Here is a 12,955-nt window from a genome sequence, read left to right as displayed (position 1 = left end):
GCCCCCGGATCGCCTGCAGGTGCCGGCAGGGCAGTGGCTGGCGGGCCCAGAGGCTTACAGGAGCCTCCCTGTGCCCCACGGCCCTTTGGACGCCTCCCACCCCCAGGGCCTTTCATGTCCCCAGGGCCTACGGACGCTGCCAGACCCACTCAAGGGGCCTGCACAGCTCCTCCAGAGGGGCGGCAACGCTGAGCAGCCTCGAGGTGCCACTGCCCTGGGCCTGGAAAGCAGCTCCGCCGGGCCCTGTTCAGAGCTGTTTCCATTCCAGCTACAAAGAAAATCGGCACGCACCGAGGGCAATGCGCTCTCCGTAGCTGCTGCGGACACGCACTCACAGCGCAAGGCCCCCCGCGGCACCGGCCCCGCTCCCGCTCGGCCCCGGCCCCGGCCCCGGCCCCGCTCCTGCTCCCGCTTCCGCTCGGCCCCAGCCGGCGCCTCCCGCCCGCGCCCCTGGCGGCCCGGCCCCGCCCCCGCGGCGCATGCGTAACGAGGCGGCGCTGCAGGACGCATGCGCCGACTCCATAGCCGCGCACAGCCATACAGCGCCTGTGCGGAGCTCCTGCTCACTGCTGCCACCCGCTGTTTAATTGTCGGCACTGCAGTTCGCTAGCGACCTGTGCCGCCCAGCCCAGTGCTCACTGCTGCCACCCGCTGTTTAATTGTCGGCACTGGTGCTCAATAGCGACCTGGGCGAGCTTACGCCATTACGTGAGAGGCGGAGTTACGACAACGCGGAATCAGAGGCCTTCGGGTCTCTCCGCGATCCCTTCGGGTCTCGTCTTTTGGGACTCTCCCGAGACCTCCCAGGTGAGCTCCCAGCGGAACTCCCAGATGCGCACAGAACCTTTTAGAGATCCCAAACCCCTTTTAGAGATCCGGGGGGGCCGGGGTTGGGGGTGCCTGGCCTGCGGGGACACAGAAAACCAGAGCCAGATCCCCCCCAAATCCTCCGCGACCTCACAGTTCAGCTGACGACCACAGATACGGGGCGGGCAGAGACCACAAAGCTACACTGAAACACTTCAACTCTTTTCGGCCCCTCCAGGACCCCACAGGGGAAAATCCAGAGGCTTATGGACGATTCTATAGGTCCCAGAGTCCTTTATATGCCTCCAACCCTCGTTTGATGCCCCCAAGTGCCCTTTAGATGCCGCCAGGCCTACTTTAGATGCCCGCAGACATCCTCAAGAGGAGCGGCAACACTGAGCAGTTCGGCGGCATCTCCTGCCCCTGTGCCTGGGAAGCTCAGCCGGGCTCTGCTCAGTATTGTTTCCATTCCAGTTAAAAAGAAAAGCCAACACACACCAAGGCAGATCCACTGTTTTCCATTTATATATACATAAATTTACCTTTCAAAGTCCTCTGTGGCTCCACTTAGATTCGGCTCCGGCCGGAGCCCTCCGTCTGGACTCGTGTCGAACCCACCCCTCCGCAGCGTGCGCGTAGCAAGGTGGCGCTCTAGGACGCATGCGCACAAACCACAGCAACTTGCTGCGGAACAGCGTACTGGGGGAGTCCATAGCAACGCGACGGAGCCCTGTAGCAAGAAGGCTCCAGGCCCACTTCAGCAGGGTTTTCGGTCTTCTGAAAGCCTTTTTGGAACGGAGTGGGTATGTTTTCTTTTTTATTTTTAAATTCTCTTTTAACGATAAACGAATATAAATGTTTGATTTCTCTATAAACCCGAGCAACTTCTATCCATTTAACTCCTCACACCAACAGCTACGAGTTTAAGTTTTAATCTCTCCCCTCTTCATCCCCTAAGAATTTTCAGGCATTTCAAGCATTCAGGGCGTTTAGAGATGAAGCACCAGCACCGAGGACTGACGGGTCTGCGCAAACCGCTACACCATTGCACTGCCGACAGCTAAACACTGAGCACTGACAGGGGCATCTCCCGCTCCCCAGCTGCTCAGGTTGGCTCGCTTCAGTTTTAACATTTACATTTTAAACAAAAAAAAACCAAAACCCAGGCCTAGGAACATCCACTCTCTTTCATTTATACATACACAATTTATATTTATAGTTCGAAACTCTGTGTGACTCTACTTCTTTTTTGTCACCAGTATTCTAGCTGCTGCAGTCAGTCAGCTGGCTGGAAATGCAGTGTATGGCCCGATTCACTGGATGTGTTTAAGAGGTAATGACATTTGAAGTATAATTTTTAATGTGGGTACCTCCTCACTCCCTCATGCAGTGTTTAAGGGCTGAGGTACCAGGCTGAAAGGGAATATGAGCATTACAAATACAGATGCTCTGCTGTGAAAATCACCTTCTTTTAATATGTTTAAGGAGGAATCTGTTAAATTTTAAGTCTAAAAACATTACCCTCCTCCTCTCCAAATGCAGCATTTAAACATCCTAAAGGAGCTTTGCCAAGCTTCCCCTGACCACAGTGATATCATGTGGCTATCTTCAGGTGAGAATTTCAAGCACTTTCCATGAGAATCACCAATGAGACAACTCAGGTGAAAAATTACTTACTAAAAAACGTCTTAATTCCTGTATCTTAAAAACTTTCGTTTTATAGAATTATATAGGTTGGAAAAGACCTCCAAGATTATCAAATCCAGCTGTCAACCTAACACCACCATGGCCTTAAATCATGTCCCAAAGTACCATGGCCACAGGTTTCTTGAACTCCTCCAGGGGTGGGGACTCCACCACCTCCCCGGGCAGCCTGTTCTGGTGCCTGACCACTCTTGTGGGAATGACATTGTTCCTAATCTCCAACCTAAACCTCCCTGGCACAATTTCAGGCCATTTTCTCTTGTTCTATCACTTGATAATAGGAAGAAGAGACCAACCACCACTTCACTCAAACTCTTTTCAGGGGGGTGTAGAGAACAATGAGATCTCTTCTCCAGACTACCAATGCCAGTTCCCCCAGCTCCTCCTCCTAAGACCTATTTTCCAGACCCTTCATCAGCTTTGTTGCCCTTTGCCAAGCCTTGCCATGTACCCTATGTGCCACTCTACACATGCATAAAGCAAACTCCACACATCTCCTACAGAGTGAATTTAACCAGTCACAGACAAGATGGGTTTGAACTGGATGTCCACTCCCAAGCTGCTGCCCTGAAGAAAAGTGGTGAAACAGTTAAGATAAAACCCAAAAGCTTATTACTGCCATTTATTTTAAAAACCTTATTCAAAACATCAAGAGAAACAAGTCCAAGTATGATAAAAAGTACTGCAAGAAAAGTGTTCTGTTTTGTTTGTGCTTTACTCCTTGTTACAAAAAGAACACATTGACCAGAAGGATTTCAAACTTTTAGCACTTCATTTTGTAAGATAGTGTCATGCCTTCAGACTCCTCATGCCAACAGTTGTAAAGCTGATGATTTCAAACTGTTACAGAGCAACCTGAATGCCAAGTCATTAATTATGGGGTCCTGATCCACCTCTGTTTAAGTATTTCTCAGTCTGAAAACTAAATCAGAAACAGAATGTACAGAAAACTATGATTTTATATCTTACAACTCATGAAAACATAAATAATGGTAGTATAGAAGACAAGGTAAAAAGAAATTGAAAGAAAAACAAACAAAACCACTACTGTACCTGAAACTTGATTTACACTAAATTATGGTTAAAAATGTGTGTGCTGTCCAGACTGGCAGCTTCACACAGCTTCGCTTCATCTGCCTGTTACCTGGGTCAGAAGAGCAAAAGAAATCATTCTTATATTTGCATTTTTAATGGAACCCACATAACTGACTTCCAATTGCCTGACAATTCAACAGAAAGCTTTGATGTACAGCCTGTCAACTACATTTTATAAGATTATTCCACAAGGCTTATTTTCCATTCATTAATTATAAAGACAATGAAATAGAAGTACTGCTGAGAGAAATAAATTGTTCAGAAGCTGCAGTGATCTTGAATATGTAAGGAAATACATGATACATAATTTTTGAAACAAAATGGGTTATATGTATTTTCTAAAATTATTTACTGCATGAACACAAAGGGAAATTCTGAAATTGTCATCCTCACTAGTCTGCCTAAACCAGGCTCAAATGATGCAACAAGAAAACAGAACCCAAAAGAGACAAATGAAAGATTTGCAGCACCAGGGTTTAGGCACAGATAAAAGTCATTATGTTTACAAGCCATGTAAGTGAATAGCAGAGAGATCATTAATTTCATTTAGTGATGACAAAGTCATTAATTTGTTAGACCTAGAACATTTCATGGTTTTTTTTTAACTGACTCTGCTGCAGACAGAGGAGACTTAACAAACAGAAAAAGCATTAATTATAAAACTCTGTGTCTCTGTAGTTGATATAAAACATGATTCAAAAGGAGCAAACAGATGTATCATGCCCTTGATGTCCTGTGAGATTTAACCTAAAGAACAGCCAGGTCAAAGTGAGTACATCTCCCTTCAGGTCAAGCAGCATGTTGAGAATACCTGAATATCATTACATGGCCAGGAAGGCAAAGAGTGGTAAGTTCAGCAAACTCAAATCACAGTGCATTCAAAAGACATAGTCATTAGTTATTTTCAGGGAAGGCATAGCTTCATTAACATTTTGATCTAAACGATGATATTCTACTGTCCTAGAGCACAGGCCATCCCTCCATCTCCGGCTCTGGACCAGTAAGAAGATCTGAAAGAAAAAAAAACAATCAGATTGCAAATATGTTATATGTTCACCCTGCCCAGTCTCATTTCTTACCAACATTAAGAATCCATTTTATGCAAACCAGCTGTACTGGCACAAGGGGAAATCAGAGGGTGGTGTAAGTGAGAACAGGGAAAGGAAAAAGTGAATATAAATAAATTTGACTGCTGTCTCTCAAACATTTACCCCTACCAATGTCCTTAAGAATATTTTCTGCTACCAAAATTATTTGCAAATGCTAAAAGGTAGTATCATCAGACAGCTTTTCAGCCACCCGAATGACATTACAAGCATTGTTTTACTTATGGAGCAAAACCAAGGCAATTTTTATCAATTACTTCTTCCAGTACTGAAGGGAACCCGTAAGAAAGCTGGGGAGAGACTTTTTACAAGCACTTGTAGTGAAAGGACAAGGGGGAATGGATTGAAGCTTGAGAAGGGAAGATTAAAAAATTTCTTCCTAATCTCCAGCCTCACAGTGAGGTGAGACAGTGAAACAGGTTGCCAAGGGAGGTTGTAGATGCTCCTTCCCTAGAGGTGTTCAAGGCCAGGCTGGATGAGGCCTTGAGGTGCCCCATAAAGTTAAATTGCCAAAGGTAAATCAGTCTTCACCACTTCCCCCATAAACACCTGGCATATTTCAGATATGCCACTGCACCGTAAAGCTGAAGTCTGGGGCTTTTTGGGGCTGTATTCTTTCCAGAGTCCCCCAGATCCTTGACCAAATCAGTGCTCTGAGTTAATGCAAAGCTGCGTGTGCATCTGTACTGGGTTGGCTGGGCTGGAGTTCTATTTTTCAGACTATCATCTATTCTGAAGTAATCACAGAATAGTCTTGTTTGGAAGGGACCTCCAAAGGTCATCTAGTCCAATCCCATCTGCAGTAAGCAGAGGCATCCTCAACTGGATTGGGTTGCCTGCGGCACTGTCAAGCCTCACCTTTAATATCTCCAGGGATGGGGCCTCAACTACCTTCCTGGACCACCTACCTGTTCCAGTGTTCTACTACCCTCATGGTAATACTGATTAGTGTTACTAATGAACACTTCTGAGATGTAGAGAATTAATTTGCTCTCATGGAACAATTACCTGAAAACTCTGAGCTCCTCTCTGTAAACTGGAAGAGCGTTCGTTAAACGCTTCCAAAAGACTTGTAGTTAAGCTCTCACCATTTCCTATGCTGTACAGCTGGGTTGCAGCAAGAGCAGCATGGCCAGCAGGGCAAGGGAGGGGACTCTGACCTGTTACTCTGCTCTCGTCAGACCCCACCTGGAGTCCTGGGTGCAGTTCTGGAGCCCCCAACACAAGGAGGACACAGAACTGTGAGGGCCAGTCCAGAGGAGACCACCAAGATGCTGAGAGGCTGCAGCAGCTCTGCTCTGAGGACAGGCTGAGAGAGTTGGGGCTGTGCAGCCTGGAGAAGAGAAGGCTTCGAGAAGACCTTGGAGTGGCCTTCCAGTATCTGAAGGGGGCTACAGGAGGGCTGGGGAGGAACTCCTGACAAGGTCTTGTAATGACAGGACGAGAACGAATGGGTTTAAACTGACAGAGGGGAGATTCAAACTATATGTTAGGAAAGGGTTCTTGACAGTGAGGGTGGCGAGACACCGGCACAGGTTGCCCAGGGTGGCTGTGGATGCTCCCCCCCGGAGGTGTTCAAGGCCAGGTTAGATGAGGCCTTGAGCAAACTGATCTAGTGGGAGGTGTCCCTGCCTGTGGCAGAGGGTTGGAACTGGATGATCCTTGAGGTTCGTTCCAACCTAAACCATTCTATGTAAAGACCACCTTAACGTGAACACTTATTACTAGGATTACCACAGTTATAACAAGAATGTTCCCATGCCATTTGGGGTTAAACCTTCCTTAATTTGCTGTTTATAATCCTGTGGAGAAACAAAAATTGTTAATTACCTTCACTTGACTTGACTCAGGTCTCATTTATAGAGCTCATGTTGTACACTGCCAGTGTTCATTGCTGAACAAGTTGATTACTGATATTATCAATTAACTGGTATTCTAACCTCAAATATCCAGTTCATGTTGTCATTGTGCAGATAAAAATGGCAGTAATGATCTGCTCAATTGTCTACTTATCACAAGACTAAGCAAAGAGCTTTTTCTCCAAAAAAGCTTTGTTTCTCTTACTAAGATCACATACAAAGCAACTCAACTTTATTTTCAACACCAAAGTTGTTTTCCTCAACTTTTCACAACAGACTCACCTTCCTCTTATTGTGATAGGTGACATAAACAACACCTACTAAGAAGGCAACTACAACCAGATGAAAAAAAAAATGGCTGTCTTCCTCTTCTTCCAGCCCTGAGACAGAAACATCTTTTATCTTCTCATTAAGTGTCTTGATCTCCTCATTGTAATTACTAATGGTGTCAGAGTCATCATCTTCTGGCACCTCCGGGTCTGCGTTGTATCTGGAATTTGATGTCATTTCGTAAGGGCCATAGTCGTCCCCTCCATCTGAGTCAATCATTTCTTTTATGGCGGGTGGTGAACTATTTATTGTGTCTTTCAAATCTGTTAGAAGATCCTCTTCCTCAATTTTGGTAGCTTCAGAAGCATCAACATCCATTTGAGACACCGGACTAGCAGTCACCAGATGAGAGAGAACGGGTGGTGGAGAATCACCTTTCACTGTTGATGCTTTTGCTGCAGTTGCTGAACTGCTTTTAGCTGCTGTTGGGCTCTCCTCTTTTGTTGGGGTTACACTCTGCACTCTGTCTGTTACATTTTGGGATCTACTTAGTGTTTCATTTTCAGATTTAGAAGAAGTATTTTTCTGAATCATCTCCACTTCCACAGCAACTGAGAAAAGGATGACAAACAGTCAACACTAAGCACAAGGCCCTGACTCATCCTGTGCTTCTCCAGCTATTGCAAGAATTTACTTTATAGAGAAGAAATCAAGTGGTGAGCAGGGCTTATTTCACACTGCAAATGCCTGAGAATTCCTATGTAAAACACAGACGCCTGTATTCTGGCAACTGCAGTCTTGAGTGGGGCAGAAACTCAAGCCTGTAAGCATGCACTTTCTAAGTTACTATGCCAAAGTTTCCAGACACGGAGTTTGAGAGGAATAGCCTCCCTCTGGAGCTCCACGGCTTTATGATGTTTTGTAGAAGCAGAAACAAGCAGTATTTATTCCATTATCAACTCTTTCTCCCTCAGAGCTGACTGAGGTCTACAGAGTTAAGTTCTCAGTAAGGCTTGCCCTGCAGTTAATGGTTTTTAAACCTTTCACCACTGCACGTTTCACCAGCCAAAAATGAGAATACACTGCAAGGCCTCCTTCAGTCAGGACACGAGGTCCCACCACTTCTTTCCAGGCACTTATTTTGACTGAGTTTTCAGGCACAGAAAAATATTTTCAATCTTAACTCAAACTGAACTAATAAACCACAGCCTAAAGAACAAAACTGAAGGAAGGGCAAACTGATATGCTCCCACAGGAAAGCTTTCTGTCGGCAGCAAACTGTTGCAATGAATTAAGCCACCAAGACTGCTCCAGAACAGTGTACCCCAAGGCAAATTTACCTCTTCAGAGCTGGGGTGGCTTTGAAGCACTACATAAAAAACAAGGTAAGCATGAAAGCCATATGCAGGGTCCATCATCCTTCTCTATTCAGAAGCAGGATGAAATAAAAGATGCATAGGGAGTTTATAAATAGCTAAATTTTGTTGATCCCAAAAAAACCACCAATGAGCAAGCTACTCCTGTTTACAGCACGTCGCTCCCAGACTCAAATCAGGAGGTCCCTTAAAGATGAAGACAACATTTTAGATTCTCAGTAAACACGATTTCAGTATCTGAACCATGCGTTGTATTTAGGCATGCCCAACTGTTTTTGGTGTTGGTTCTTGGGTTTTAGTCTGGGTTGCTCTTTTAAAACCTAACGATAGCTTCATTAAGCACTCCCTGGTTCACTGGAAAGTTACAGATCCTAAAAATAAAGCCTTCAACCAACCGTTTCTATCAAATTAGTCACAAGTCAAAGGGAGAAACAGAACCATGTTATTCATGAAACACATACATCTACAGAGGATCAACTACAACAGACTTCTTGTTTATATGGTACTCTTCTCCAGCATGAATTGTTCTTGAACCAACTGCAAAACAGAGAGGGCTCAACTTATGCTGCATGAATCAGCTATTGTGGTGCCTCAATATTAACTTGTTCAGTCCTTGTACAGGACAGGTTTATGAATCTACCCTCAGGAGCCAAGCCAGAGATAAATATGAAGAAAGCAGGCTGCAAAACAGTTTCATGTTTATAGCTAGTTGCCACGATACAGAACCACTTGGGTTGGAAAAGATTTTTAAGATCAAGTCCAACCATTCTCTGACTACTCAGTCTGGTGCTAAACCACATCCCTCAGCACATCTCTGCATGTTTTAAACATCTCCAGTGACAGGGACTCAACTGCCTCCCTGGGGAGTCTGTTCCAGTGTTTGAGAACCATTTTAGTGACAGGTTTCTTCTAATATCCAATCTAAACCTTCTCTGCTGCAACTTGAGGCCATTTTCTCTCATTGTATCACTTGGTATGAATGAAGTAGGTAAAACCCTACTGCTACCCACATCACATAGACAAAAGTATTAGAGAGCAATAGCTGAACTCTTTGCATCAATCTTCAATAGTGGGACAGGTTGTCTCCAGGACAACTGGAATCCTGAAGTGGCAGATGGAGTCAGGGGCCAGTATAGTCCCCCTGTAATCCACGAGGAAGAAGGGACCTGCTGAGATACTTGGATCCTCGCAAGTCCATGGGACCAGATGGGATCCATCCTAGGGTGCTGAGAGAGCTGGCAGCTGAGCTGGCCAAGCCACTCACCATCATTTATCAGCAGTCCTGGCTCACTGCAGAGGTCTGGAAGTTGCCAATGTGATGCCATCCACAAGAAGGGACAGAGGGAAGAGCTGGAAAAATGACAGAGCTGTCAGCCTGACCTCAGTGCCAGGCAAGGGCATGTAACAGGTCATCTTGAGTACCATCACACAGCACCTACAGCATGGCCAAGGGACCAGGCCCAGCCAGCAGGGGTTTAGGAAGGCCAGGTCCTGTCTCACCAACCTGATCTCCTTTTATGATCAGGTTCCTGCCTGGTGAATGTGAGGCACATGTGGATGGAGTCTCCCTGGACTTCAGCAAAGCCTTTGACACTGTCTGCCACAAGCTCCTGGCCAAGCTGGCAGCTCCTGGCTTGGACAGAGTCACTCTGTGCTGGGTCAAGAACTGGCTGGATGGCAGAGCCCAGAGAGTGGTGGTGAATGGTGCCACATGCAGTTGGCAGCTGGCACCAGTGGTGTGCCCCAGGGATCAGTGCTGGGCCCAGTCCTGTTCAATATCTTTATTGATGATCTGGACCAGGGGATCGAGTCCAGCATCATTAAGTTTGCAGATGACACCAAGCTAGGAGCAGCTGTGGAGCTGCTGGAAGGTAGGAGAGCCCTGCAGAGGGACCTGGCCAGGCTGGATGGGTGGGCAGAGGCCAATGGGATGGGACTGAACAAGGCCAAGTGCAGGGTTCTGCACTTTGGCCACAACAACCCTAAGTAGCACTACAGGCTGGGGCCAGAGTGGCTGAGAGCAGCCAGGCAGAGAGGGCCCTGGGGGTGCTGGGAGAGAGGAGCTGAAGATGAGGCAGCAGTGCCCAGGTGGGCAGCAGAGCCAATGGCATCCTGGGCTGGCTCAGGAGCAGTGTGGGCAGCAGGACAAGGCAGGTTCTTCTGCCCCTGTGCTCAGTGCTGCTCAGACCACACCTTGAGTGCTGTGTCCAGTTCTGGGCTCCTCCATTCCAGAGAGGTGTTGAGGTGCTGGAAGGTATCCAGAGAAGGGCAGCAAGGCTGGGGAGGGGCCTGGAGCACAGCCCTGTGAGGAGAGGCTGAGGGAGCTGGGGGTGTGCAGCCTGCAGAAGAGGAGGCTCAGGGCAGAGCTCATTGCTGTCTGCAACTACCTGAAGGGAGGCTGTAGCCAGGTGGGGTTGGCCTCTGCTACCAGGCACCCAGCAACAGAACAAGGGGGCACAGCCTCAAGCTGTACCAGGGGAGGTCTAGGCTGGATGTTAGGAGGAAGTTGTTGGCAGAGAGAGTGATTGGCATTGGAATGGGCTGCCCAGGGAGGTGGTGGAGTCGCTGTGCCTGGAGGTGTTCAAGCCTGGCAGGGGCACTTAGTGCCATGGACTAGTTGACTGGTTAGGGCTGGGTGCTAGGTTGGACTGGGTGAGCCTATGATTCTATGACATACAAGAATATATTTCCTACAGAACTACACTGCATGTATCCTTACACTTCAAATTAGTTTAATTTTAACAGGAATGTTGTAGGAAATTTGCAAGGCTCCCACCAGATAATGCTGGAGTTTAGAGAGAAAGAACAGCTTCCTATTATTCCTAAAAGAAGTTATATGTTTGTTTCAATAAAGGTGAATTTAGCGACTAGACCAGAATTGATTTATGGTAACTACCCAAAAATATTTGGCATTACAATAGGTGGCTGTACTGTTTACAGTTACACAACACTGTCAGATGATGTTAGACACAGTGCCTGGACTGCAGAGATGCCTCTGCTTCAGAAACTGCTATTAATGTTCAGTCATGGCAACAGCACTAGCAGCACAGTCCTCTTTACAAACTCTGTACATAAAAACATCTGTGTCAAAAGTCACTGCCAGATTTATTTTTTTTTTAGAAAAGAAGCTGTTAAATCATTTTTAAGATTAAAAACTCTTAGCTTCCTATAGGGTCTCATATCCATCATTATTTCTCACCCATTAGACCAAGTGGGAGGCAAGACAAACAGAGCTGTTTTGGACATAATAACTGACGAGCAACAAAGGAGCTGCCAGCTCAGAATAGCTCTCTTCATTTCCTTCAGTAATTTCTCTCTTCACTGCTCAGTCCCTACTCCATTTAAAACAAAGAAAAACTCACTGCACTTAACATACGTATTTCTTATCTGCATTTGGTTGCCGTTAGTCTATAGGCTGAGATGGGAGAAAGAAAACAGAGTTAATTAGGAGTCAACTTGCAGAATAACCTGTTTACTGGGGGGAAGGAGGCTGAAAACAGGCATGCAACTGGAACAATTTGCACAAAATGTTAAGTTTGATGACTGACGTGCTCGGATAAACTGATCTTCATAGCAGTAAACCCCCCAGGTGAAGCCGTGGTGAGACAATCTCAGGCACACACGCCGAGAGAGCAGCAGTTCTCTTCCCAGTTCTCACCGCCGCCGCCGCCTGCGACCAGCCTCCTCAGAAAGCGAAGGCAAGACCCGCCTGGGGCCGGGCCCTGTCGCCCCGAGGCAGACCCACCAGCGGCGCCTCCGCACAGCCAGGGCGGCCGCAGCGCCCCACCGGCAGCGAGGAGCGCAAAGCCCTTGAGGCCCAAAAGCTCCGAGGACGAGTCCGCAGAAAGACTGGCGGCGGGGCGGCCAAGACGCACCCACCGCCCCACACTCAACCACCCGCCGGAGTCCAGCCCAGCCCCTCCCGCACTCACCGGAGCCGTCCTCGCCGAGGGCCGCCAAGCCCCAGCCGCAGAGCAGCAGGAGGCAGAGAGCGCGGCCTGCCGAGACACGGCTCCCGCCGGCAGCGGCCATCTTGCTGCGCACCCTCCACAGACGCGGCGGCGGCCCCGCCCCGGCGCCTGCGCCTGCGCGGGAGGGAGCGGCCGCTCGGGCCCGGAGCGGTCTGCGGCCGCCGAGGCTGGGTGCGCCTCTGCCGCCGTTAAACGCCACGGGGTTCAGCCGTCCCCGGGGAGGTCTGTTCCAGTGTTTCAGAACCCTTTCGGTGAAGAAGTTTCTTCTAGTCCGCAACCTAAACCTCCCCTGGCACAACTTGAGGCTGCTTCTCTTCATCCTGTCACTTGTTCCTAAGGAGAAGAGACCAACCCGCCCCGGACTGAGACTCGTCAGGGTTGATGTCAGGGGCCGAAGCCTCCCCACAAAGCCTACGGCGCTGGGAAAATGGTCACCAGCATGCACACAGCGGCTTCGTGTCCGTGGGACGCTTCATGCAGAACTGCAGAAAAACGCTTTCCCGTTCTTGCCCCCGGTGAGGTAACGCAACCACCGAGAGAAGCCTTGAGGCTGATGGCGTTACTGACCGTGTGCTGTCCAGGAAGCGCGCCAGGAGTGCTGGGTTAAATATTTGAGATAGGGCATACGAGGGTGGTTTGCGATAAGGGGGAAGCCAACCTGATGCTGCACAGCTTGCGAGCTGTGGCCGAGGTGCGTCTCCAGCCTCAGTGTCCCAAGGCCAGCCTCCCCCCATCTGCACCACCCACCTCCACTTACTGATGTATGA

At 48.1% G+C, this 12,955-nt stretch overlaps 1 protein-coding gene across 4 annotated transcripts; it reads right to left on the bottom strand.

Moving 5' to 3' along the window:
- Positions 1 to 3,118: 3,118 nt before the first annotated feature.
- Positions 3,119 to 12,294, bottom strand: C22H5orf15 (chromosome 22 C5orf15 homolog). 4 transcript variants are annotated; one of them, XM_064162217.1, is made up of 4 exons: positions 12,150 to 12,232; positions 9,482 to 9,567; positions 6,854 to 7,452; positions 3,119 to 4,616 (listed from the first exon to the last, which is right to left on the bottom strand). In XM_064162217.1, the coding sequence occupies exons 2-4, from the start codon at positions 9,540 to 9,542 to the stop codon at positions 4,485 to 4,487; spliced, it is 792 nt and encodes a 263-aa protein (XP_064018287.1). In that variant the 5' UTR covers positions 9,543 to 9,567; positions 12,150 to 12,232; the 3' UTR covers positions 3,119 to 4,484. The 4 variants fall into 4 exon arrangements, with proteins under 4 accessions (XP_064018287.1, XP_064018286.1, XP_064018288.1 ...); XM_064162218.1 differs by lacking the exon at positions 9,482 to 9,567 and adding an exon at positions 6,447 to 6,514 and having other exon boundaries at positions 4,535 to 4,616; positions 12,150 to 12,294; XM_064162219.1 differs by lacking the exon at positions 9,482 to 9,567 and adding an exon at positions 6,435 to 6,514 and having other exon boundaries at positions 4,542 to 4,616; positions 12,150 to 12,294.
- Positions 12,295 to 12,955: the final 661 nt, after the last annotated feature.

This window comes from Pogoniulus pusillus, chromosome 22 (genome assembly GCF_015220805.1).
Source record: "Pogoniulus pusillus isolate bPogPus1 chromosome 22, bPogPus1.pri, whole genome shotgun sequence".
In the NCBI taxonomy this organism is placed as follows: Eukaryota; Metazoa; Chordata; class Aves; order Piciformes; family Lybiidae; genus Pogoniulus; species Pogoniulus pusillus.
The sequence above is the reverse complement of the archived record's forward strand: the minus strand, read 5'-3'. Positions and strand labels throughout refer to the sequence as shown.

Excerpts from the sequence above, each read along its gene's own strand:
- C22H5orf15 (XM_064162216.1), bottom strand. The coding sequence starts at position 12,249 with ATGGCCGCTGCCGGCGGGAGCCGTGTCTCGGCAGGCCGCGCTCTCTGC. Across the intron at positions 7,453-12,149 it reads CCTCGGCGAGGACGGCTCCG|TTGCTGTGGAAGTGGAGATG; the intron begins GTGAGTGCGGGA and ends TCCTTTTCTCAG. Across the intron at positions 4,617-6,853 it reads CCTATCACAATAAGAGGAAG|ATCTTCTTACTGGTCCAGAG; the intron begins GTGAGTCTGTTG and ends TTTTTCTTTCAG.